This window comes from Rhinoraja longicauda, chromosome 21 (genome assembly GCF_053455715.1).
Source record: "Rhinoraja longicauda isolate Sanriku21f chromosome 21, sRhiLon1.1, whole genome shotgun sequence".
NCBI classification, from domain to species: Eukaryota; Metazoa; Chordata; class Chondrichthyes; order Rajiformes; family Arhynchobatidae; genus Rhinoraja; species Rhinoraja longicauda.
Window position 1 is genome coordinate 20,074,401 of NC_135973.1, and position 24,503 is coordinate 20,098,903.

The window sequence follows — 24,503 nt, forward strand, 5'->3', positions numbered from 1 at the left end:
CGAAGGAATGAATGCAGTTTGGTCAATATTGGCCAATTGTTGGAAATTGGCCAGAACCCAGATCTGGAGTTGTTTAATACCTCCCTTTCAATGATAGGCCATCCAGTAGCACACCGCACCATCCATCCATTGGTCTTTATCACCGTCCTGGGCACCAGATGTTGAAAGAGTAATGGAGGTGATAACTAATCTACCAGTGACCGACCGGAGCATACAAACAGGTTTTGAGTCTGAAGAAGGGTCACAACTTAAAACATCGCCTGCCCGTTCCCCCAACAGATGATGCCTGACCCACAGGTCCAGGCGTCAACAGGTCCTGACCCACAAGCTTCTCCAGCACCTTGTCTTTTGCTCAAGATTCCAGCATGTGCAGTTCCTTGTATCACCTTTGTCGTGTTGTTGATGGAAGCTTGAGGAATAATTTGTCTGCTGTGATTCCTACATTTGAGCGTTCCTGCGTTATAAGATGCTTTAAACCGTTGACAGGATGACCCCATTGACTACATCACACTTGGGATGTTAGAAACATAGACATAGAAAAATAGGTGCAGTAGGCCATTCGGCCCATCGAACCAACACCGCCATTCAATATGATCATGGCTGATCATCTAAAACCTATTTTTTCCCCATATCCCTTGATCCCTTTAGCCCCAAGAGCTAAATCTAACTCTCTTGAAAATATCCAGTGAATTGGCCTTCACTGCCTTCTGTGGCAGAGAATTCCACAGATTCACAACTCTCTGGGTGAATAGGTTTTTCCTCATCTCAGTCCTAAATGGCCTACCCCTTATTCTTAAACCCTGGTTCTGAACTCCCCCAACATTGGGAACATTTTTCATGCATCTAGCCTGTCCAATCCTTTAAGAATTTTATATGTTTCTATAAGATCCCCTCTCATCCTTCTAAATTCCAGTGAATACGAGCCCAGTCGACCCATTCTTTCATCATATGTTAGTCCCGCCATCCTGCAAATTAACCTGGTGAACCTACGCTGCACTCCCTCAATAGCAATAATATCCTTCCTCAAATTAGGAGACCAAAATTGCACACAATACTCCAGGTGCGATCTCACCAGGGCCCTGTGCAACTGCAGTAGGACCTCCTTGCTTCTAAACTCAAATCCTCTCGCAATGAAGGCCAACATGCCATTAGCTTTCTTCACTGCCTGCTGTACCTGCATGCTTACTTTCAGTGACTAATGTACAAGGACACCCAGGTCTTGTTGCACCTCCCATTTTCCTAATCTGGCACCATTCAGATAATAATCTGCCTTCCTGTTCTCCTTTCTTAAAAAGTGGAGTTACATTGGCTACCCTCCAGCCCACAGGAACCGATCCAGAGTCGAGAGAACATTGGAAAATGATCACCAATGCATCCACGATTTCTAGGGCCACCTCCTTGAGTACTCTAGGGTGCAGACCATTAGGCCCTGGGGATTTATCTGCCTTCAGTCCCAACAGTTTACCTAACACCATTTCCTGACTAATGAGGATTCCCTTCAGTTCCTCCCTCTAACTAGATCCTCGGTCCCCTAGTATTTCTGGGAGATTGTTTGTGACTTACTTAGTGAAGACAGAACCAAAGTATTTGTTTAACTGTTCTGCCATTTCTTTGTTTTCCATTATAAATTCACCTGTCTCTGATTGTAATCGTTGTTACCAGCCTGACAATGCTTCCTTTTTACATATCTAAAGAAGGTTTTCGAGTCAGTTTTTATATTCCCCGCAAGCTTTCTTTCATGCTCTTTTTCCCCCCTCTTAATTAACCCCTTTGTCCTCTGTTGAATTCTAAATTTCTCCCAGTCCTCTGGTTTGCTGCTTCCTTTGGCCAATTTATATGCCTTTTCCTTGGATTTAACACTATTCTTGATTTCCCTCGTTAGCCACGGTTGAGCCGCCTTCCCAGTTTTATTTTTTTGCCAGACCGGGCGGGATGAATAATTTTTGGAGTTCATCCATGCGGTCTATAAATCTTTGTTGTGCCTCCTGCAGCACTGTGTGGGAGTGTGGGCCGAGGTATGAGGTTGGGCCTCGTAGGCACCTCCACCTGCTCCACCCACTGCTGTCCTGATGGGGTTATGGGAACACAAGCCTTTGTCGGATGACAGACCGAATGTACTCAAACAAACCCAGCCTGCCAGCGTTTGATGCCTGGAACTGGAGCCACTGTATGTCAGTGTGAAATACAACTCTCCAAGTTGCCTGGCCTGGCCCATGTGTAGCCCATGATCAGAGGCGTGTTGGCTCCAGGTTGCGGTTTGTGGAGTGGCAGGAGAGAGGAGGTGGGCAGAGATTATCGTAGCGTTACCCCACATGGGTCAATATGACCTATACGTAGATTAACTGGGCCTGATGTTAACTCGGCGTTGGAAGTAGATTACAGGTGACTTCTGGGAAAGTGGGGAATGAGAAGAATAAAGGAGATATGGGAGAGAGTAACCATTGTCAGGCTGGTAACAAGAAATGTTGTACTATTAACTTAAAACATGGAACAGTACAGCATAGGAACAAGCCCTTCAGTCCACAATGTCCGTGCCGAACATACCAAGTTAAACTCTGCCTGCACGTGGTCCATATCCCTCCATATCCACGTGCCTATCTAAAAGTCTCTTAAACGCCACTGGGTGGTGGTTATCTGCCTCCACCACCATCCCTGACAGCACATTTCAGGCAACCACCACTCTCTGTGTTTAAAGAAACTTGTACCGCACCTCTCCATTAAACGTTGCCCCTCTCACCTTAAAACTGTGCCCTTTAGTATTTGATTTTTCCATCTTGGGAAAAGGTTCTGACTAACTACCTTATCTATGCCCCTCACAATTGTATATACTTCTCTCCCCTTAGCCTCTGACATTATTGGAGGGTCAGTTGTCCTGGACAGATGTTAAATCAGTCTCCTCTGCAAGTTTAGCTGCATGTGAAAATGTATTCAGCTCTCTGTAAAACGCCTTGGGCGATATTTATAACAACGACTTAAACCTCAACCAACACATCACGTCAAGTTGAGTTTATTGTCATAAGCACAAGTACAGGGAGGTGCAGGTACAATGAAAATCTTGCTTGCAGCTGTATCACAAGCACGTAGACAGACATATTAAAAAATTAGATTACAAATGTTCACAAATTACACAAATTCTGCAAGACTGTTAAAAGTAATAGACTGCAAAAAGACATTGGTGCAAGAATACACCATTAGAAAACAAGTCCACAGCAGTGCAAGAGGTGGTCCATCGCGTTCTGTTGCTGAGAGAGGATTTGGGTTGTGCAGGTTTGATGGTTGGGGAAAAGTAGCAGTTCCTGAATGAGATGAACTGAGAGTTGTTTTATTGCTTTTCTTGCCCTGTGCAAAATAGGCCTCTCATTTACCCATGTATCGAGACCCATTAAATTGAAAGGATAACTTCACTTGTCAGCGGGGTTTACTATCTTTAATAGCAGCAGAATGGCGCAGTGGGTAGAGCTGCTGCTGCCCCACAGACCCAGAGATCGGGTTCGATCCTGACCTCCGGTGCTATCGGTGTGGAGTTTACATGTTCTTCCAGTGAGCATAGGGGTTTCCTCCCACAATCCAAAGATGCGAGATTAATTGGCCTCTGTAAATTGCCCCTAATGTGTTGGGAGTGGATGAGGAAGTGGGATAACATAGAACTAGTGTGAATGAATGATCAATGGTCAGTGTGGACTGAGTGGGCCGAAGGGCCGTATCTCTGAATTAAACTAGCCAGGGTACTAAAAACAAAGCACCATCATAAAGTTCCTGTCACTGTCTGTGTGATTCATCTGCTGTTCTGGTTCCAGGATCGAAGGCTGCTGTAGAGTTTCCTCACCTGGCTGTGGCCTCAGACACTCCCCATCGGACGTGCCACCATTAGCGTGACGATGCATTCTCTGGATGAACCCCTGGACTTGAAACTCAGCATCTCCAAGCTCCGGATGATGAGGGGCAAGAGGCAGAGGGGCAATGAGACAATGGAGGAGAGCAGTGCCCAGAGGGAGCTGAAGATGACTGATGATGGGATTGTTATCATTGCACAAGCCTCTCCCCACAACCAACACACTGGTGAGGCTTGTAACATCCCTGGTTGATCAAACCTGTGCTGTGATGAAGAATGGTCTTGACCCAAAACGTTACCCATTCCTTCTCTCCCGAGATGCTGCCTGTCCCGCTGAGTTACTCCAGCTTTTTGTCTATCGTGATATCTTGCTGGTGTACCCTCCCCTGTATCCGCTGATCCACAGGTTACAGTGTGCGGGGTGTAGACCGTCTCTGAGTCAAATAGTTTGAGTTTAAGAGTCAGGATATCATGATATGGGTTTAGGTTTATTATTGTCACGTGTACTAAGGTACAGTGAAATGCTTTGTTTTTCATGCTATCCAAATAGATCAGAGAAACCATACCATACAATCAAGTCAAACTCTCGTACAGTAGGTGGAGCAAAGGGGTAGGAAGATACAAAGTGCAGAATATAGTTCTCAACATTGTAGCGCACCAGTTCCATAGACAAAGTCCAATGTCCGCAATGGGGTAGAGGTGAATCAGATAGTACCCTAGCTTATGGAAGGACCGTTTATAGGACTTTAGTCAGGCCACATTTGGACTATCGTGTGCAGTTATGGCCACCTCATTACAGGAAGGATATGCAGGATTTGGAAAGGGTGCAGAATGATGCCTGAATATCTTTGGGATAAGGGAGGAAACTGGAGCACCTGGAGGGACCCCATGCAGTCACGGGGAGATTGTGCAAACCCCACACGGACAGCTCCCAAGGTCAAGAGCGAAGCCGGGTCTCTGGCGCCCTGAGGCAGCAGCACTACCAGCTGTACCATGCACACCATTGATGTTTCCTCATGACTGCTCCTTCTGTTAATAGGCCCTGTACTTGTTGATGAGTTTGCCCAGTGATGTCCATCCCCACTGTTATAACCCTACCCTGCTCTCACACCCTCGCTCTTGTTCCAGGTCCGTTCATCCTGCACCAGGCTCAGGAGAAGCAAGACTCCCGTTTCTCTCCCGCCCGGAGCTCGGTGTCCATCGTGGACCTCAGCCTGTCCCCCGGCTCCGGCCTTGACTCTCCACCCCCCTCGGCCATGCTGCCCGACGACCTGCAGGACGGAGGAGAAGCTTCTCCTGGTATCAGTACCGTGAGTATCAGAGATCAGGGTAACGGCACGAACGCCGGCGAGTCCATGACTCCCGAGAGAGGCAACAAGTGGACAGAGTGGTAATGGTGGCGTACGGTATGCTTGCCTTCATTGGTCAGGGCATGGAGTATAAGAGTGTGTAAGTCATGATGCAGCTCGATAGCACGTTGGTCAGGCCCCATTTGGGGTATTACATGCCATTCTGGTCACCCCATTACTGGACGGATGTGGAGGCTTTGGAAAGGATGCAGCAGTTCACCAGTGTGATGCCTGGATTAGGGGGTATAACTACAGGGAGTGGTTGGACAGGCTTGGATTGTTTTCTCTGGAATGCTGGAGGTTGAGAGCAGACGATAGAAATACATCAAATTATAGGGATAGATAGGGTAGACAGTCAGAAGGCCATAGCTTTATATCTTGATATCAAATCCAACTTGAATGCCGATGTTAATTTGTTGAGTAATGTAAATGAGCATGTTTAGAACGACACCAAGTGTCCCTGAAAACGAGAAGCAAACAGAGCCCCACGTGGCCTCTGGGGATCAAGGGCAAGATTTTCACTCCGTGTATGAGAGTTTGGTGGAATGGTACTCTATCCCACACAAAGGCACGGGGTGCTGGTGGGACGATGGATGGGCCTGAAGTTAATGGCTTGAGTCGGGTATGGGTATGGGTATGGTAAACAACTGTGCCATGAACTGATGGTGACATCTTCAGGAGATCCATTGGCAGGGTTGGTGGTGGAGGAGGCAGGTACAGTAGTGGTGTTTAAAAGGCTTTTAGATAGGCACATGGAAATGTAGGGAATAGAGGGTTATTCCATATCCCTACAGAATAGGGTCAAGGAGGGGAAGGCAAGAGAATGGATTGACAGGGAAAGATAGATCAGCCATGATTGAATGATGCAGCAGACTCAATGGGCCGAATGGCCTAATTCTGCCCCTATGTCTTATGAACAATGAACTTGGGCAGAGTTTAGTTAAACTTGGCATTGTGTTCAGCAGGGACTGTGGGCTGAAGGACCTGTTGCTGTGCTATACTGTTGTACGTTGGAGCAAAGGAGGGGCGGCGGGTGAATTAAAGTTATCTGCTGTTGCTGCAGGACGCCCTGACGCCCCGCTTCCTGGAGGGGAGTCCGAGTTCTCAGACGTTCCAGTTCTTCCTGCCTCTGGGCTCCTCCAGCCCGGCCCACCTGCCCTCCTCCATGCTGGTGTCGCCGCCCAAGGACATGCCTAACCTGCTGGATCTGCCGCTGGAACAGCTGGCCTGTCACTGGCGCAAGGTTCGTGCTGCAGCTGGCCGCCTGTGTGTGGTGACAGGGACCATACATAGTGTTGTGTTGTTCCTGTGTGTGGTGACAGGGACCATACATAGTGTTGTGTTGTCCCTGTGTGTGGTGACAGGGACAGTGCTGTGTGGTGCTGTTCAGCACATCAGGTAGAGCCGCTGATTCACTGCGCCAGAGACCCGGGTTCAATCCTGACTTCCGGTGCTGTCTATGTGGAGTTTGCCTGTTTACTCTTAAGGATAGCGGAGTCAGGGGGTATGGGGAGAAAGCAGGAACGGGGTACTGATTGAGAATGATCAGCCATGATCACATTGAGTGGCGATGCTGGCTCGAAGGGCCGAATGGCCTGCTCCTGCACCTATTGTCTATTGTCTACCCGGCATGGATTTCTTCCGGGTGCTCTGGTTTCCACCCACATCCCAAAGACGTGCGGGTTTGCAGGTTAATTGGCCCTCTGTAAATTGCCCCGAGCATGTAGGGAGTTAATGTGAAAGGGGATAACGTAGGCTTTTAGATAGGCACATTGAAATGTAGGGAATTGAGGGATATTTAATATCCCTGCAGAATAGGGTCATGGGGGGGAAGGCAGGAGAATGGATTGACAGGGAAAGATAGTGTGAGAAGATAGACATAAAATGCTGCAGTAACTCAGCAGGTCAGGCAGCATCTTTGGAGAAAAGGAATAGAAGACATTTCAGGTCGGAACCCTTCAGACTCGCGTGAACTAGTGTGAACGGGTGATCGATGGTCAGCATGGACTCGGTGGGTCAAAGGGCCTGGTTTTGTGTTGCACCTATCAATCTAACCCGTGGAGGTGACGAGTCCCCTCCCTACACATCACTGTGGCAGAGAGACTGGTAGCTGGCCCGCCCAAGCCTGGGACCCTTCCCGAGGGGCCCGTGGCTCTGGTGGGCTCCGTCTCTGCACCGTCCACAGTTGCGGCTGCCTCGTGTGACAGCTGTGGCTCAGAGTGTCTGTGCTCAACCCTGGCATCCAGCCTGGGATGGAAACATGCCTCCCACGTTCTCCATTACATGGGATGTCAGACCACGACTCGAACATCTGTCTTCCATAACCGGCCTCTTGGATATGCTCAGACAGAGTGTGGCTGGACTTCCAGCAGACATTTAACTGGGTGCCCCAGAAACGCCTGTGCACAAGAGCTCAGAGAACAGGGCCGTGTGTCAGCATGGATCAGTGAAGGGTTATCACAAGGGGCAAGGAGCTGGAATAAATGGGGCATGTTCAGGCTGCAAGAATGTAACTACTGGAGTGCTTTAGGAGTCTCTACTTGATCCTCGGTTATTTCCAACCTAGAATAATGGTGCTATGGTTTGATGGTACTTTGTTGTCACATGTACTAAAATGCTTTCCCTTCTCTCCCCCCCCCCCCCCTGACCACTCTGCTCTCTGACCCCTGCAGTGTAATCAGCTGTTTGATTCGCTCCAGGACCTTGTTGACCATGTGAATGATTTCCATGTGAAGCCAGAGAAGGAGACTGGCTACTGCTGCCTCTGGGAGGGGTGTGCCCGTCGGGGCAAGGGTTTCAACGCCAGGTACTGGCTGCTCTCTGCCCCCTTCCAGTCCGCCTCCCCTGCTCCCATCCCTGCACAGGGGAGGGTGGTGCAGCGGGCAGAAGAGTTTGGAGATTGTGGGCATCTTCTACCCAATGGGAGCAGGGAGAAGAAATGACTGGGGTGTGACAAGTCTGTGATTATGTTGGCTATTTTCCAGGAGGCAGCATGGTGTAGATAGAGGCAAAGGTAATGGGGGTGGGGGAAGAGAGAGAGGCTGAGGTTGCAAGGCTCTATAGACCGTGGGAAGAGTTGCGGACAACAAAGACTTTGCTGTGGTCTTTTGTTCATGAGTTTCTTGCTGCCCCAGGAGCAGCTCCCTGTCCTGCTGGGTATGGCTCTATCGTGGTGCCGTGGAGAGAAGGCAGAAGGATGAGGGCAGGGAGTCTGTGCTGGGGTGATCAGATGTGATTAAGGAACAAGGGTGGAAGTAAAAGGTTGTACTGAAAACTGGAAAAGAATCCACATGCAGGTTGTGGGGTTGAGAGACAAGCAAAGGGAGGAAGGCAGCTCCCACCAATGTATCTTTACTTTGGATGTTGAGTGGCCACCATCGCTGTGGGTTTGATGGGAGCCCTTTCCTTCACCTGTGACTGGAGTTGGGGGGCAGCTGGAATGCTTTGGTCTGCGCTGACTATGGTGACCAACTCTCTATCTCCCGACTAGGTACAAGATGTTGATCCACATTCGGACTCACACCAACGAGAAGCCTCATCGCTGTCCCACCTGCAACAAAAGTTTCTCCCGGCTGGAGAACCTCAAAATCCACAATCGCTCACACACAGGTGAGAGCCGGGGGTCATGGGATCAGTCGCAGGGTCATGGGGTCAGTTGGGGAAGGGGAATGGGCAGGAGGTTGAAAATCACGGGTAACAGAGAGCTGGAAAAGGTGGGTCAGGTTGTAACTGAAGATTGGAGGGGGAGATCGAGTATGATGAGTGGTGAGTGCCCTGGAACGTGCTGCCAAGGCTGGTGGTGGAGGCAGATACGATAGTGGTGTTTAAGAGGATTTTAGATAGAACATGGATATGCAGGAAATGGAGGGATATGGATCATGTGCAGACAGAGGCAATTAGTTTGTCTTGGTATCATGTTTGGCACAGACATTGTGGGCAGTAGGGCCTGTTCCTGTGCTACACTGATCTTTGTGTTGCTGTCACCGTGCTGCAGGTGAGAAGCCCTACATCTGCCCTTACGAAGGCTGCAACAAACGATACTCCAACTCCAGCGACCGCTTCAAACACACCCGGACACATTATGTGGACAAACCGTACTACTGCAAGATGCCGGGCTGCCACAAGAGGTACACAGATCCCAGCTCCCTGCGCAAGCACATCAAGGCCCATGGCCACTTTGTGTCGCCGGAGCAGCAGGGGTTGCTGAAGCTGCGGCAGGTGAAGAGTCCTGCGGCGTTGGACATGCCCTACCTCAGTGGCTCACAGATCATCATCCCCAACCCTGCCGCCATCTTCGGGAACCTCCCCCTGCAGGGGCTAAGGGGGTCGCTGCCCATACCCATGCACCCTGCCCCGCTGGACCTCAGCCCCTTAACCGGCAGCACCGTGGCCGCCTCCCCCATCGCCGCCTTGCCCAGCTCCGTCATTTCCCTCAACGGCACTCCCATAAACCTGGCCAAAACACCGCTGGTGTCACCGCTGTCTGCCGGTGCTCTCGGCCTTCCGCTGATGTCCTTGGTGGCCAGACCTCAGAGCCACCCCCAGCGGCCGGCTGCCACCAAACCCAGGGCAGCGGCCTGTCGGAGACAGGAGGGTAAAATGAAAGGCTTCCCTTTACTGGAGGGGCGGCTGAGGCCACCGGCAGAAGGCTTCTCCATGCACCCGGGAGCTGTGATAGACTTGTCGGGCGGAATGGCCTCCCTACCGACAGCTAACTCCCTCCCCGCGGCTTGGGTGGTCATTCCCCCCGGCTCCGTCCTCCTCAAACCCGCGGTGGTGAACTGACCAGCCACCCTCCCCTCTTTCCCCCCCCCCTCCCATATCACCCACCCCCCCCCCCACACACAGACGTGTGCTGGCAGCTGCCCTAGTCAACATCTCCACCTCTTGCCCGGCAGTAACGTACTCAAATTGAGCAGTGGTGGGAAGCAAGATATTGAATTCTCCAGCAGTAGAGTCTGTTGCAGGAAGAGGAGGGTAAGTTGGTGCCCAGAGCTTCCTGAAGGCGGTCCCGATGAGATGAAGACTGGGAGATTGCCCACACCTTGCAGGACGAGAGGCTGAGCCAGTGCTAGGAACAGCAAGAGGACCACCTTCACCCTGGAGATACTGAGGACTTCAGCACTCTGAGCCTCGGCTCACACCTTGCTTTAAATCAGTACAGATCTCTTTGACTTATCTTTGTGATCTGTACAAAACAATCAGATTGTTCATCGATACTAAAAACCTGTCAGCAAATGAAGCATGAAATTATCGTGGATTTACAAGGAACTGCAGATGCTGGAATCTCGTGACAACTGCTGGAGGAACTTGGTGGGTCAGGCTGCATCTGTGGTGGGAATGGCAGATGCTTCTGGTTGGTATTTTGAGTCTGAAGAGAGGTCCTGACCCTAAATATCACCTGTCCATTCGCTCCAGAGATGCTCCCTGATCTGCTGAGTTTGTCCAGCAAATTGTGTTTTACTTGAAATTATCATCATGGGATTGTTGGAGACTTCAACTCAAATTTGTGAGTGATTGGATTTGGAATCATACAGTGGGCAGGGACTTGCATCAGGAAGAGGCAGTGGGGGGTTGTGGACGTCGGTGATAGGGGTGAGCAGGATTGGGGGGGGGGTATCTCGGGATGGGGTCAGAGGGTAGGGGTGGCAGTTACCATTGTGGACAGGGACCACTTTGTCAGGACCCTCCAGCAGGAGTGTGGATGTGTCTCAGGGGCTGCCGGTCACTCTGCCGTGTCGATCACTTACCCCCCAGTGAACACCTTGTGTTGAACAGTATGCACTCGGGAGTTGGGGGCTTTGCTTCAGCTGTACCTATTCAGCCCCTTTACTGGGGTGCCCATAATCGCTGATAAATAGCGTGACTCAGCAACTGGAAGCAGTGATTTTTGTCACTCCTTCACACTTGCAAAGTGTGTGACAAAGGAGGTTAAATGGGGACTAAAAATTGCACAAATCTATATCTGGAATCTACAGGTGACTCTGTATATACTTAATACAGGGTCACAAATAGTAACCTTTCACAGTCTCCTGTCTGTGGTGACCCCAACTGTGAGAGGGAAAGTGTTCAGGACCTTGCCCCCAGTGTGGGTGACATGCACAGCTATCGGTAAATATTTTATACACTTATAGAAACTCCTATTTGTTATTTAAGGTGTTGCTGAATTGATGGATTTTAACTGTATTTATCCACTTCCTGCAGTCTGCTAGGACCTTTGCTCAGGTTTGAGGGTAATTTATTTGTAGTGATTGGTTATAAAACGCTAAGTCTATGGCACAGGTGATCATTGTTCCAGTTCTTGGATAGAACAATCCTGGCCGAATTCCACTGCCCTGCTCACCACTGACAGTCCTGCATCATTCACATACTGATCCCATTTCCCCCGCCCCTTTGCCCTAATCCTGTAAATTCCTGTTGTCAACATTTGGCACCTGGCTGTCCCCTTCCACTGCCTTCTCTAAACACAGCAACATTTAGCTTTGTTAAACAGAGCAGCACACAGCCCTGGACTCGCAAGAGACAGAATCTTTAACCTCCGGCTCGCTGGGAGTCTGGTGTACACTACTTAACGCTTTCTTCACAAACGCACACGTACAACTTGTACATGGAACATTACAGCACAGGAACATGCCCTTCAGCCCACAATGTCCAAGTTAAACTAACCTCCTCTGCTTGCATGTGATCCATATCCCTCCATATCTGTGCCTATTTAAAAGCCTCTAAAATGTCACTATCGTATTTGCCTCCACCACTACACCTGGCAGGACTTTCCAGGCCCCCACAACTGTACCTGCTCCACACATCTTCAAATCTTGCAGCAGACATCAACTCACCTCCTGCTAAAACCCCACTTTGCCCTTTATTTAATCTCTAGACGACAGTTCCAACATGACTAGACTTGCACCTTGTATCCTTGAGAAAAGCTTGCACTGGCCCTGTCTGAACTCACCCCAAATCCCGCCCACCATCCCAAACCTTTAAATTTCTCATCCATGTTTCAAATTCCTCTTTAGCCTCACCCCCCTATCTCTGTACTCACCTCTGGTTCTGCTCATATCTGAGATCTCCGCCCTTCAAGCTTGGTTCCCCAAACACTGTAGACATTCCTTCAACCTACCTCTGCGGCCAGTTGTCTGGTCATGACCCAACATCATGTACGGCTTGATGTTAGATGTGTGCCGACATTCCCATGAAGCAGCATGGGACATTGTAGCTTGTTATTGACTATATATAAAACATGTTGTTTATACGTATTATACAGATACATGTTGTTTTCAGTTCGATAGCCAGTAAACCAGAGTACAAAACCAGCAGCAGTGGTTGGCTTGCAACTAACCCATTGCTCCTGTCCCTTGGGAAGAACGGCGTGTGGATGATCGGACACGCTGAGGTTCAGTGGCAAACGGTGGCCCTGGAGCCACTGGGCCAGTTAGCGGTGAGAGCGCCGTGCTGTTGCCAGGGGAAGCAGTGGCCGACAAAGCGTACATCCTGTGTGCTGCCCGTCAAATGTTTGTAAATCTTTATAAGCCGCTTATTAATTTTACTATTTCTAAGACAAAGAAAAGTTTATCTTTCTGCAGGCTGCACACTGTAAACGACCGTTACATGTACCCAGACCCGAGGGTCAGACTTATCTGTACCAAATACCCCTTCCCATCCTGTAGTATTAATAAGCTAAACAATAGTGGATTAAGGATTGTTAACAGTCCATTGTATGGTGTGGATACCTATCGGACAAGACCCACCTGGGTCTCGATCAGACGACTTGACATTCCTCATTGTCCCAGGAGTATTTTTAAACACGTTCCAAGTGCCTTTTTCATAGTACAATCGGAGTCAGTGGCTCCGTGATGGAGACTCACTGGGTAGCATTAGTTTATAAGCTCAAGGTGAGGTCGTGTACTGAAGTCCCCTTCAGAGGGACCTAGAATTTGAGGGGAAAACGACAATAAAGTTTAATTTGTTAACTTACAAATTGTGTTGTTTCTGCCCGTCACTTGGTCGGTGCCCGATCAAGGGGCTTGGTTCTTGACCCTCAATCACAAGGCTGAAGCTTCTTACACTTATTGTGTTACCTGCTTATGGTTGGGATGTCCAAACCCAGTCAGCTAATTAGTATAAGAAGATAACTGCAGATGCTGGTACAAATCGAAGGTATTTATTCACAAAATGCTGGAGTAACTCAGCAGGTCAGGCAGCATCTCGGGAGAGAAGGAATGGGTGACGTTTCGGGTCGAGACCCTTCTTCAGACTGTCGTCTCTCTGAGCTCAAACGCTCATTCATGTGTCAAGGCAATCAGGCATTCGAATAGAGCAGAACCATACTAAACACACTAAATTATGAAATGGAGAACAGCACAGGAACAGGCCCTTTGGCCCACAATGTCCGTGCAGGATATGATGCTAGGTTAAACTAATCTCTGCCTGCATGTGATCCATTCCTGACATATCCATGTGCCAATCTAAAAACCTCTTAAATGGCACTATTGTATCTGCCTTCACCACCACCCATGGCAGCGTGTTCCAAGCACCCACCATTCTCTGCAAAAAAAAAACACCACTTGTCTCCTTCAAAATTTGGCCCCTGTCACCTTAATTAAATAATTGAAAATTTCTCAAATGTAATGTCAGAGTTGCCAACAAAACTTTCCAGAGGTTATTCAGGATCCATTACAAAGCATTAACAACAAAAGAGCTTTGCAGTCTTGCCTCAGTTACATAATCAAACCCATCAACGTCAGGTTTTAAAGGAGTAAAGGTGGAAGAGCTTGGGGAAGCTGAAGGCACTGCACCAGGGCAATAATGGGCATGGGGCAAGGGGGACAATAGGGCAGGAATAGGGATGCCAGCCTCTGGTTGGCAGACGTGGCAATAATCACCATGCTTCCATCAAAGGATCGATCAACAAGAAACTACAGATGCTGAAATCCAGAGCAAAACAATGTGCATGAGGAACCCAGCAAGTTAGGCAGCGTCTGTTGAGGGAATTCACGGGTGATGTTTTGGGTCAGGACCCTTTTTCAGAGTGAAGGGCTCCGGCACAAAATGTCTGACCATTCCCTCCACAGATGCTGCCTGATCCACTGAGTTCCTCCAGCACTTTGTGTTTTGTAAAGAATTAACTCATTTCATTTCCCACACAATTCATTAGTTAAAAGACAAACTAAAAACCTGCGATCAGGTCCTCCAGACCTAAATAGTTTGACGTGACCTGTGCCATGGGATCTAACTCATCTGGCCCTGTGTGGGGAGGGGTGGTGCTGCAAAGTCCCTCAACTTCAGCAAGTTTTCCAATGCAAGGAACAACACACAGACTGGGCCCAGGCATTTATAAATATATTTGTCTATTGGAGTAAATTCTGGAAATAGAATTTTATTTACAATTAAGTTACAATGACAGAATTTTGCAAGATGATATTCCACAAGGTAGACAGTTTTGCTCACCATCACTCTCCAGGGTCTCGCTGTGATACACCCTTGAGTTGGCAAATTCCGTTTACAATGGCTCAAACCCAGGGCTTTGCTTTATTAGCTGAAGATGACTGAAGGATGACATGATCTCAGCTGCAGCCACTTCCCATTGGAAACACTGACCCAGCCTAAGTAACAACATGGAAGAGTCCAATTAGTAACATTCCCACCAAAAATGGCTGTGGGAGTGGAGCAGGCCAGCACTTGGACTAACAGCGATGTCACATCCACACAATAAATATTCACAGGTGTCCAGCAAGTTCAGGGAAGCGGGTGAGATCCAAGACTCACTGCCAGTCCTTCAGTCAACACGGGACTGAGTAAAGACCCCTGGATATCTGGGGGAAGTTACACAATAATGAAGCAAACCACAGGTGGCCGGGGGGAAGGAGAGATATCCGAGGGTCATGTCTCCGACTGCTTGGTCTGTTCCTTCCTCTCCTGCTCCATCGCTTTGATGTGCAGCTCCTCGTCGAGCCTTTCCTTTGCTCTGACCACCTGCAACAGCAAAGATTGACATCAAAGTTAAAGGTGTTTGAGTTTTACAAAACTTCAGCTGTTGCTTGCCTCAATGAACGCCTTCACTATGTAAGATCATGACCCATCTGAGTGTCATCTACAAACTTGCTAATCATTCAAATCATTGATATAAACCACAAACAGCAATGGACCCAGCACCAATCACTGAGGCACATCACTAGTCACAGGCCTCCAGATCGAAAAACAACCCTCCACCATCACCTTCTGCTTCCTTCCAAGAAGCCTACCATGCAGAAGGTACAAAGCTGTGCTGACTATATATATTTCTCCCTGTCTATCCAAATGCATATATATTTATCCCTCATAATCCTCTGCAGTAACTTGCCCTATCACAGATGTTAGGCTCACTGGTCTATAGTCCCCAGGCTTTCTCTTGCAGCTGTTCTTACATAGAGGCACAACATTAACCACCCTCCAGTCATCTGGCAACTCACCCATGATCCATATATCTCAGCCAGGGCTCAGCAGTTTCTTCTCTGGCTTCCCAGTGTCCTCAGATATAAACATAGCACAAAAAGTAAGGAAATTTGTGTTTGGTAGATTATTTCTTTGTTGTAACAATGCTTCTTGGCAATAAATCTTATACCGTTGGAAAGCCTGTTTATTTCCCTTTTAAATGGTGCCACATTTGTAAGGAACAGGCATTTGTGGGATGAGCAGCAGAGCTGAGTATATGGGTTGCGCCCATGAAAAATTTGCCAAATCTTCTCTGCCAATGCCAAACAGCTTATTCTGCTGTTGCTATTGACTCTTGTTTTGAGCTTCTGGTACCCCCAGGTGCTGACAATCAGGGGCCTGATTGGCACCTGATTGGCAGCATCTGTGAGCATGGGCCCTGCTACAGTGGTCAGTAGGTGTCTGCTCCAAGAATCGGCATGCCACGTTTGACTGATCTGGATAGGGCCCGTGCGATAGGGCAACTTCAAGCTGGTGTTCCGCAAAACCAAGTTGCAGCATTATTTGGAGTGAGCCCTAGTACCATCTCCAAAGTGAAGGCCAAGTTCCATATAACGGGGGATGTCAGAGACAGGCCGCGAAGTGGGCGTCCCAAGAAGACGACACCCGAAGAAGACTGTTTCCTCACCCTGTCAGCACTTAGGAACCGTAGGCTGTCTGCTACAGATTTGCAGTCAAGGTTTGCAGGACGATATGGCCGACGGCTCTCTGCCCAGACAATTCGGAACAGACTGCACGCAGCCGATCTCCGGTCTCATAGGGCTGCCAGGAGGCCTACCATGACTGCCCTTCACCGTCAGGCCCGTTTGCGCTGGTGTCGGCAACACGTGCACTGGAACCTGAACATGTGGAGGAACATTATGTTCAGCGATTAGTCCAGATTCTGCCTACGGCAGTTGGATCATAGGGTCAAAGTGTGGAGAAGACGCGGAGAACGCTATGCTGATTGCTGCACCGATAGAGTAACATCTTTTGGTGGAGGCAGTGTGATGGTGTGGGGCGGCATCTCCCTCACTGGAAAAACGAGGCTTGTCATCATTGGAGGCAATCTCAATGCAGAGAGATATCGAGATGAGATTCTGCAACCAGTGGCAATCCCATATCTCCACAGTCTGGGACCGAACTCTATCCTCCAAGATGACAATGCTCGCCCCCACAGAGCAGGGTTTCTCAGAGACTACCTCCAGAATTTGGGAGTGGAGAGGATGGAATGGCCTGCCAGCAGTCCTGACCTCAACCCCATTGAACACTTGTGGGATCAGCTTGGGCGTGCTGTTCGTGCCAGAGTGACCAACACAACCACGTTGGCTGACTTGCGACAAATGCTGGTTGAAGAATGGGATGCCATCCCACAACAGTGTGTGACCAGGCTGGTGACCAGCATGAGGAGGAGGTGCCAGGCTGTTGTGGCTGTGTCTGGTTCTTCCACACGCTACTGAGGCTCCTGTTTATTAAATGAATAAATTGTTAAATTGCCAATATGTCTTGTTTCTTCAGACTTCAATCGTCCAATCCACCAAACAACACCGAACAAGAGTCAATGGCAGAATAAGCTGTTTGGCATTGGCAGAGAAGATTTAGCAGATTTTTCATGGGCGCAACCCACATACTCAGCTCTGCTGCTCATCCCACAAATGCATGTTCCTTACAAATGTGGCACCATTTAAAAGGGAAATAAACAGGCTTTCCAACGGTATAAGATTTATTTCCAAGAAGCATTGTTACAACAAAGAAATAATCTACCAAACACAAATTTCCTTACTTTTTGTGCTATGTTTATATGATCAGGCTCGGGAGATTTATCTATTGTCATATGCTTTAGGACGTCCAGCACCTCCTCGGTTGTAATACGGACTGTTCTCAGTACATTTCCATTAACTGTCCCAAGTGCCCAGTCTTCGTTGTCTTTGTCCATGATAAAAACTGGAGAAATACTCATTGAGGACCCTTCCCATCTCCTGCACCTCCACAGAGATGACGGCTTTGGTTTCTGAGGAGCCCCATTCTTTCTAGTTACCCTCTTTCCCTAAATGCAATTATTTTTATTAAAATTATCTGCTAATTCTCTAACCTGCTTTTTGCCCTCCTGATTTCCTTCTTAAGTATTCAGTTCCTGAAACTCCACCAGCGATACACTTGATCCCAGCTGCCTACACCTGGCCCATGCCGCCTCCTTTTTCCTGACCAGATCCTCAATTTTTCTCATCATCCAGGCTTCCTTCACTCTAACAGGAACATGCACGCACTGAACTCTAGTCATCGCACTTTTAAAAGTATCCCATTTCTGATTGTCCTTTTGCCCTCCAATCATGTTTAGCAAGTTCCTGTCTAATGCCATCAAAGATGGCCTTTCCTCAATTCAGAATTTTAAACTAGTGGTTCCGCCCTGTCCTTATCCATAACTGTGTTAAAACTAATGGAACTGTGGTCACTGGTCCAAAAAGGGTTGCCTAAACACTTCAGTCACTTGGGCTTCCCGATTTCTTCAGAGAAAGACAAGCTTTGCCCTCTCCCTTGGTGGTCCTCTACATATTGCGCATGGATACTTTCCTGAACACATATGACAAATTCCACCCCCTCTTCGTCCTTGGCACTGACAGCCCCATGTATTTGGGAAACTTAAAACACTTCAGTTCTGGGGCGAGATGGTCTAGATGATATAAAGGTGTAGTTAACAGTGACACCAAACAAGAGTTGCCTTCCACTGACCAAAGGGTCTGATAATCTCCAGGGGAATCACAACCAGAATCAGTCATTGGTCCAGTGTACAGGGGAGTGTGTAGACCCTAGAACCTTACCTTGGATTGCAAATAAAACGATCCACCCACAGACCTATCATTGACCTTGAACAAATGCTCGTAATTCTGTTTCAAAAGGAAAAAAGGTCAGGGTTAGAATCTCAATCTCAGCCTAATACCAAGTCTGTGTGCTCCCCACTCTCCCCCCCATGCCTCGATCTCTCCCCACCCTCCCCCACACCCCGATCTCTCCCCACGCCTCGATCTCTCCCCCACGCCTCGATCTCTCCCCCACACCTCGATCTCTCCCCACCCTCTCCCCCACGCCTTGATCTCTCCCCACCCTCTCCCCCACACCTCGATCTCTCCCCACGCCTCGATCACTCCCCACCCTCTCCCCCACGTCTTGATCTCTCCCCACCCTCTCCCCCACACCTCGATCTCTCCCCACCCTCTCCCCCATGCCTTGATCTCTCCCCCACACCTCGATCTCTCCCCATGCCTCGATCTCTTCCCCCACGCCTCGATCTCTCCCCACCTTCTCCCCCACACCTCGATCTCCCCCCCACGCCTCGATCTCTCCCCCACGCCGCGATCTCTCCCCACCCTCTCCCCCAAGCCTAAATCTCTCGCCCCCCCCACGTCTCAATATATCCCCAAACCCTCCCCCATGTGTCGATCTCTCCCCACCCCTTGATCTCGCCCCTCCCCTCACCATAGTACACCCCTCGTTGGTGCCACACCTCAGTGGCACCCCAGCCTAGTATGAAGTCACCGGATGGACAGGTCAGGTCATCTCAGTCACCACCAGGCCGTGCCCTCGCCTCACACCCCCCCCTCCCCGCACCTGCTGGATCTCCTCTTCGCTGAGCTGGCTCACGTTGAGGATCTGCTGGGCCTCCTGCAGCGACAAGCCTGAGATGCTGGAGGCTGCGTCAGACCGCTGCCCAGCTCGTCCCCGGGCCTCCGCTGCTGCCTTGCTGGCTGCAGGGAACACGTAATGTCACCGAGCAACCGGATACCCCCACACACAACCCCAGGGAGTACCTCTCGCAGACCCCCCCCCCCACAGGACCCCTCAGCAAAGACATCGACCCTTCAGCCCAGCATGTCCACGCCAACCATCGATCACCCGTACACACTAGTTCCGTTCTCCCACGTTCTCATCCACTCCTGACACACTAGGGGCAATTTAAAGAAGCAAATTAACCTACAAACCCTCTTGTCTTTGGAATGAGGGAGGAAACCGGAACACCCAGAGGAAACCCACTCGGACACAGGGAGAACATGCAATCTTCACAACGGGAGCATCCACGGTCAGGATCGAGCTTGGGTCTCGGGCGCTGTGAGGTAGCGGCTCTACCCGCTGTGCCAGAGAGAGACAGCACAGTGGCGCAGCAGCAGAGTTGCTGTCTTACAGAGCCAGAGACCCAGGTTCGATCCTGACTACAGTTACTGTCTGTACAGAGTTTGTACGTTCTCCTAATGATCTCATGGGTTTTCTCGGATGCTCCGGTTTCCTCCCACATTCTAAAGACGTGTGGGTTTGTAGATTAATTTGCTGATGTAAATTGTCCCTTGTGTGTAGGATAGTGTGTGTTGGTCGGCGTGGATTCAGTGGGCCGAACAGCCTGTCGCCACGCTGCATCTCCAAAACTGAAACTAATAACATACAGCTGCAGGGATGTTGGACTTGAGGGAACAGCAAGTGGGTTAATGATGGTTTGCAAACTAACACTGTGAACTGCTTGTGCTGTTTTTAATTTTTTTTAAAAATTAGATGATGAAAGCACTGGGAGGTGCTGCAATTCCAATGTATCTGGTTAAAGCCACAGGCCCTCTACAGAACACGATGAGCTTGGAACGGGACTGTTTCTCTGCAATGCCGGAGATTGCAGGGAAACCTGAATGTGGTGAAATTTGTAACATTGCAAGAGACATGGAGGCAAAGTTTAAAGAAGAAATGCAGAGCAAGTATTTTTTACACAGAAGGTGTTAGGTACCTGGAACGTGTTGCATGGGGTGGTGGAGGCAGAAACGATAATATTGTCTTTCTGATAACTGGTTAACATGCAACAAAAAGCTTTTCACTGTACCTCGGTGCACGTGACAATAAATAAAACTGAACTGATAGTGTGATTTAAGAGGCTTTAAGATAAGACACATGGCTCTGCAGGGAATGGAGGGATATGGATCACATGCATGGAGATTAGTTTAACTTTGCATCATATTGGGCACAGACATTGTGGTCCAAAGGGCCTATTCCTGTGCTGTCCTGATCGATGTTCATTGACCCATGACCCAGACGGGCACCATGGAGGTGAGCTGAAACCTGGGGGAGTTCTGCCCGGATCATTAACTGACCCACATCGCCCACCCGACGCTCACCGGCAAACTCCTGGCGTAGCGCTCGGGCAAACGCTCTTCCCACCACCTGGGCGCCCACAACGATGATCTGAGCCAAGTACCGGGCCTGTGGGCAGGGGGAGAGTCAGAGTCACCGTCGGCCTAGTGCACTGCACTGACCACCCGCCCAGGCCCCTGCACCCTGACCCCAGGACCAGCACACCCACCCCTCCCCCTTCCCGCAAACCCCTCCTCCACCTCTCTCCTATCTCACCGCTTCCCCCCCTTTATCTCCCTCCTTCCCCTCCCCCACACTCATTCTCCCCCCCACTTATTCTCTCCCTCCACTCTCCCCCCTCTCTCTCCCCCCTCTCTCTCTCGCTCACCCCCACACTCTCTCTCCCCCCCTCTCTCTCTCTCTCTCCCCCCACTCATTCTCTCTCTCTCCCTCCTCTCTCTCCCCCACATAGTCTCTCTCTCTCTCTCTCACCCCCACACCTCTCTCTCCCACTCTTTCTCTCTCTCCCTCTCTCTCTCTCCCCCTCCCCCTCCCCCTCTCTCCTCCCCCTCACTCTCTCCCCCCCCTCTCTCTCTCCCCTCTCTCTATCCCCCTCTCTCTCTCTCACTCTCTCTCCCCACTCTCTATCTCTCCTCTCCCCTCTCTCTATCTCTCTCTCCCCCTCTCTCACCCCCCCACCCTCTCTCCCCCCCCCACCGTCTCTCCCCCCACCCTTCACCCCCCCCCACCACCCTCTCTCTCCCCCCACCCCCCTCCTCCCCCCCCACCACCCTCTCTCCCCCCCCACCACCCTCTCTCCCACCACCCTCTCCCCCCCACCCTCTCTCCACCACCCTCTCCCCCCCACCCCTCACCCTCTCTCTCCCCCCCCACCACCCTCTCTCTCCCCCCCCACCACCCTCCCCCCCACCACCCTCTCTCCCACCCCCACCACCCTCTCTCTCCCCCCCACCACCCTCTCTCCCCCACCACCCTCTCTCCCACCACCCTCTCCCCCCCCACCACCCTCTCTCCCACCACCCTCTCCCCCCCACCACCCTCTCTCCCCACCACCCTCTCTCTCCCCCCCACCACCCTCTCTCTCCCCCCCCCACCACCCCCTCTCCCACCACCCCCTCTCCCACCACCCCCCTCTCCCACCACCCTCTCTCCCACCACCCTCTCTCCCCCCCCAGCACCCTCTCTTCTCCCCCCCCACCACCCTCTCTCTCCCCCCCCCACCACCCTCTCCCCCCCCCAGCACCCTCTCTCCCCCCACCACCCTCTCCCCCCCCACCACCCTCTCCCCCCCCAGCACCCTCTCTCCCCCCACCACCCTCTCCCCCCCCAACCACCCTCTCCCCCCCCAGCACCCTCTCCCCCCCCACCACCCTCTCCCCCCCAACCACCCTCTCCCCCCCACCACCCTCTCTCCCACCACCCTCTCCCCCCCACCACCCCTCTCCCACCACCCTCTCTCTCCCCCCCCACCACCCCCCTCTCCCCCTCCACCACCCCCTCTCCCACCACCCCCTCTCCCACCACCCTCTCTCCCACCACCCTCTCTCTCCCCCCCCACCACCCTCTCCCCCCCCAGCACCCTCTCTCCCCCCACCACCCTCTCCCCCCCCACCACCCTCTCCCCCCCCAGCACCCTCTCTCCCCCCACCACCCTCTCCCCCCCCACCACCCTCTCCCCCCCCAGCACCCTCTCCCCCCCCACCACCCTCTCCCCCCCCACCACCCTCTCCCCCCCACCACCCTCTCTCCCACCACCCTCTCCCCCCCACCACCCTCTCTCCCACCACCCTCTCTCTCCCCCCCCCACCACCCCCTCTCCCCCTCCACCACCCCCTCTCCCACCACCCCCTCTCCCACCACCCTCTCTCCCACCACCCTCTCTCTCCCCCCCCCACCACCCTCTCTCTCCCCCCCCACCACCCTCTCTCTCCCCCCCCACCACCCTCTCTCTCCCCCCCCACCACCCTCTCTCTCCCCCCCCACCACCCTCTCCCTTCCCCTCTCCCCACCCCACCCACTCTCACCATTCTCCACCGACCGCTCCTCTTGCCGGAAGTCTCCGGAGCCAAGGACACGCGGGGTCAAAGGGCGGCCATTGCCGCTGCCGAGCGCAGTCAGACAAGAGCGGCCGCTGCAGCGGCGGGGCGGGGCCGGTCCTCCAGGAGCAGCGCCCTCTGCTGGAGCGGCGGGGCCGGTCCTCCAGGAGCAGCGCCGGTCCTCCAGGAGCAGCGCCCTCTGCTGGAGCGGCGGACGCACAGCCCCGCCGACGCTTCCCTCCGCTGGCGGTATTTGAATCAAGGCGCCGACTGGCGGCAGGTACCGGGACTGCCCGGACGAAAGCTTGGACACAAGCGAGTTCACGGGTCTCAAAGTGAAGTTGAAGCGTTCAGATCAAATTCTCCGACAAAGACGGCAGTCATTTTAAATGCAGTGAGACAAGGAGAGGTAGATCGCCTCTGCCTCTTTGCATTCCTGTACATGCAAAATAAAAGCAGTTTCAATGGCAGGCACTTGAAATTGCTCCATCCAAATCCGTAATCCACCTTCTCAATTCATGCTCTGGCGAATTCTGTAAGTGCAGATGCTGGTTTACATTGTAGATCTACATTGTAGATAGATAGAAAATGCTGGAATAACTCAGCGGGTCAGGCAGCATCTCTGGAGAGAAGGAATGGGATGACGTTTTGGGTCAAGACCCCTTCATTCAGACTATGTAAAGAATAGCTGTTCTCAGACTTCCTTTAGATATAAAGAAAGCCATTCAGCCCATTCCTTCTCTCCCGAGATGCTGCCTTACCCGCTGAGTTACTCCAGCATTTTGTGTCTACCAGCCCATCAAGTTAGTACCAGCTCCCACGGGCCATCCCAAAGTCCCATTTGCCTGTTCTCACTCAGCTCCCCCATAATTCTACCCCCACCAGAAATTCAAGTGATAATTTACGTGGCCACTCAAAATCAATGTACCTGCCCAGCTTGGGATGTGGGAGAACACTTGGGCATCGAAAGGGAACTGTGGTCACTGGGAGAACGTGCAAACTCCACACTGACAGCAGTTGTGTTTTCCAGCCTGTGCGGTTTGTTGATTTATACATGGAGGGTGTAGTCGGCTGGTGTCAGTGGCGGCCGCGTTGCTGATGGGAGTTTGGGGGAGACCAGTGACCTGTGGCTGTGGGGAATGTGGCAGTGACAGCAGGGATCCAATCACCTGTCATGTCAACTTGCACCGCTTGTCCCACTAGTGACTGCAGAATAGAATTTGTACAAACAACCTGGAGGGTAACGTAACTCCACGCACCATCTCTTGCACGACCATGGACTTGTTTTTTCTAATTATGTGTTTGCACAAGTATCCTTTTTGCAGTTTCTTCCTTTAGAATTTTATGTTATTTACATATAATTTATTTTTGTGTTGTCTGACTCTTATCTGCCAGTGATGCTCCTGTACCTCACTGGTACAGGATGGATGTGACAATAAACTTGAGCATTCACACACACACAGCCACACCCACAGGCAGACACACTTACAAAGTTTACAAGTCAATATTTAAAAAACAAAATTTATTTGGTCCATTGGAACCTGAGATTTTTGAAACTACATGATACATATATATATATTTTATATATATATTTTTATATGTATATATATATATATATATAGACTCTAAAATCCATAAAATTCTCCATTTTCTAGTTTTCCAGTTCTAGGAGACTGAAGTCACGGCTGAAGGTTCTCTCCCGGCCACTGCAGA

At 50.9% G+C, this 24,503-nt stretch overlaps 2 protein-coding genes across 18 annotated transcripts in view; one reads left to right on the forward strand and one right to left on the reverse strand.

Moving 5' to 3' along the window:
* glis2b (GLIS family zinc finger 2b) overlaps positions 1–10,219 on the forward strand; it is a 149,154-nt gene extending 138,935 nt beyond the window's left edge. For all 15 annotated transcript variants that reach the window (XM_078418001.1, XM_078418002.1, XM_078418003.1 and 12 more), the window contains 6 exons: positions 3,798–4,059; positions 4,961–5,142; positions 6,245–6,424; positions 7,854–7,987; positions 8,672–8,790; positions 9,176–10,219. In XM_078418001.1, the coding sequence (XP_078274127.1) occupies positions 3,879–4,059; positions 4,961–5,142; positions 6,245–6,424; positions 7,854–7,987; positions 8,672–8,790; positions 9,176–9,966 (1,587 nt within the window). In that variant the 5' untranslated portion in view covers positions 3,798–3,878 and the 3' untranslated portion in view covers positions 9,967–10,219. The remainder of the gene's footprint in view (positions 1–3,797; positions 4,060–4,960; positions 5,143–6,244; positions 6,425–7,853; positions 7,988–8,671; positions 8,791–9,175) is intronic.
* Positions 10,220–13,328: 3,109 nt separating this feature from the next.
* Positions 13,329–22,862, reverse strand: pam16 (presequence translocase associated motor 16). 3 transcript variants are annotated; one of them, XM_078418019.1, is made up of 5 exons: positions 22,779–22,862; positions 20,778–20,862; positions 19,270–19,373; positions 18,450–18,515; positions 13,329–15,153 (listed from the first exon to the last, which is right to left on the reverse strand). In XM_078418019.1, exons 1-5 carry the CDS (start codon positions 22,779–22,781, stop codon positions 15,061–15,063), a joined length of 351 nt encoding a protein of 116 aa, XP_078274145.1. In that variant the 5' UTR covers positions 22,782–22,862; the 3' UTR covers positions 13,329–15,060. The 3 variants fall into 3 exon arrangements, with proteins under 3 accessions (XP_078274145.1, XP_078274144.1, XP_078274143.1); XM_078418018.1 differs by having other exon boundaries at positions 19,237–19,373; XM_078418017.1 differs by lacking the exon at positions 13,329–15,153 and adding an exon at positions 16,048–16,490 and having other exon boundaries at positions 19,237–19,373.
* Between the last annotated feature and the right edge of the window lie 1,641 nt (positions 22,863–24,503).

Bases quoted from the DNA above. Each gene is read 5' to 3' on its own strand.
- pam16 (XM_078418017.1), bottom strand. The intron at 19,374-20,777 runs GTGAGCGTCGGG...TGTTCCCTGCAG, and splicing joins GCTACGCCAGGAGTTTGCCG to CCAGCAAGGCAGCAGCGGAG. The intron at 18,516-19,236 runs GTGCGGGGAGGG...CTTTTGAAACAG, and splicing joins GCGAAGAGGAGATCCAGCAG to AATTACGAGCATTTGTTCAA.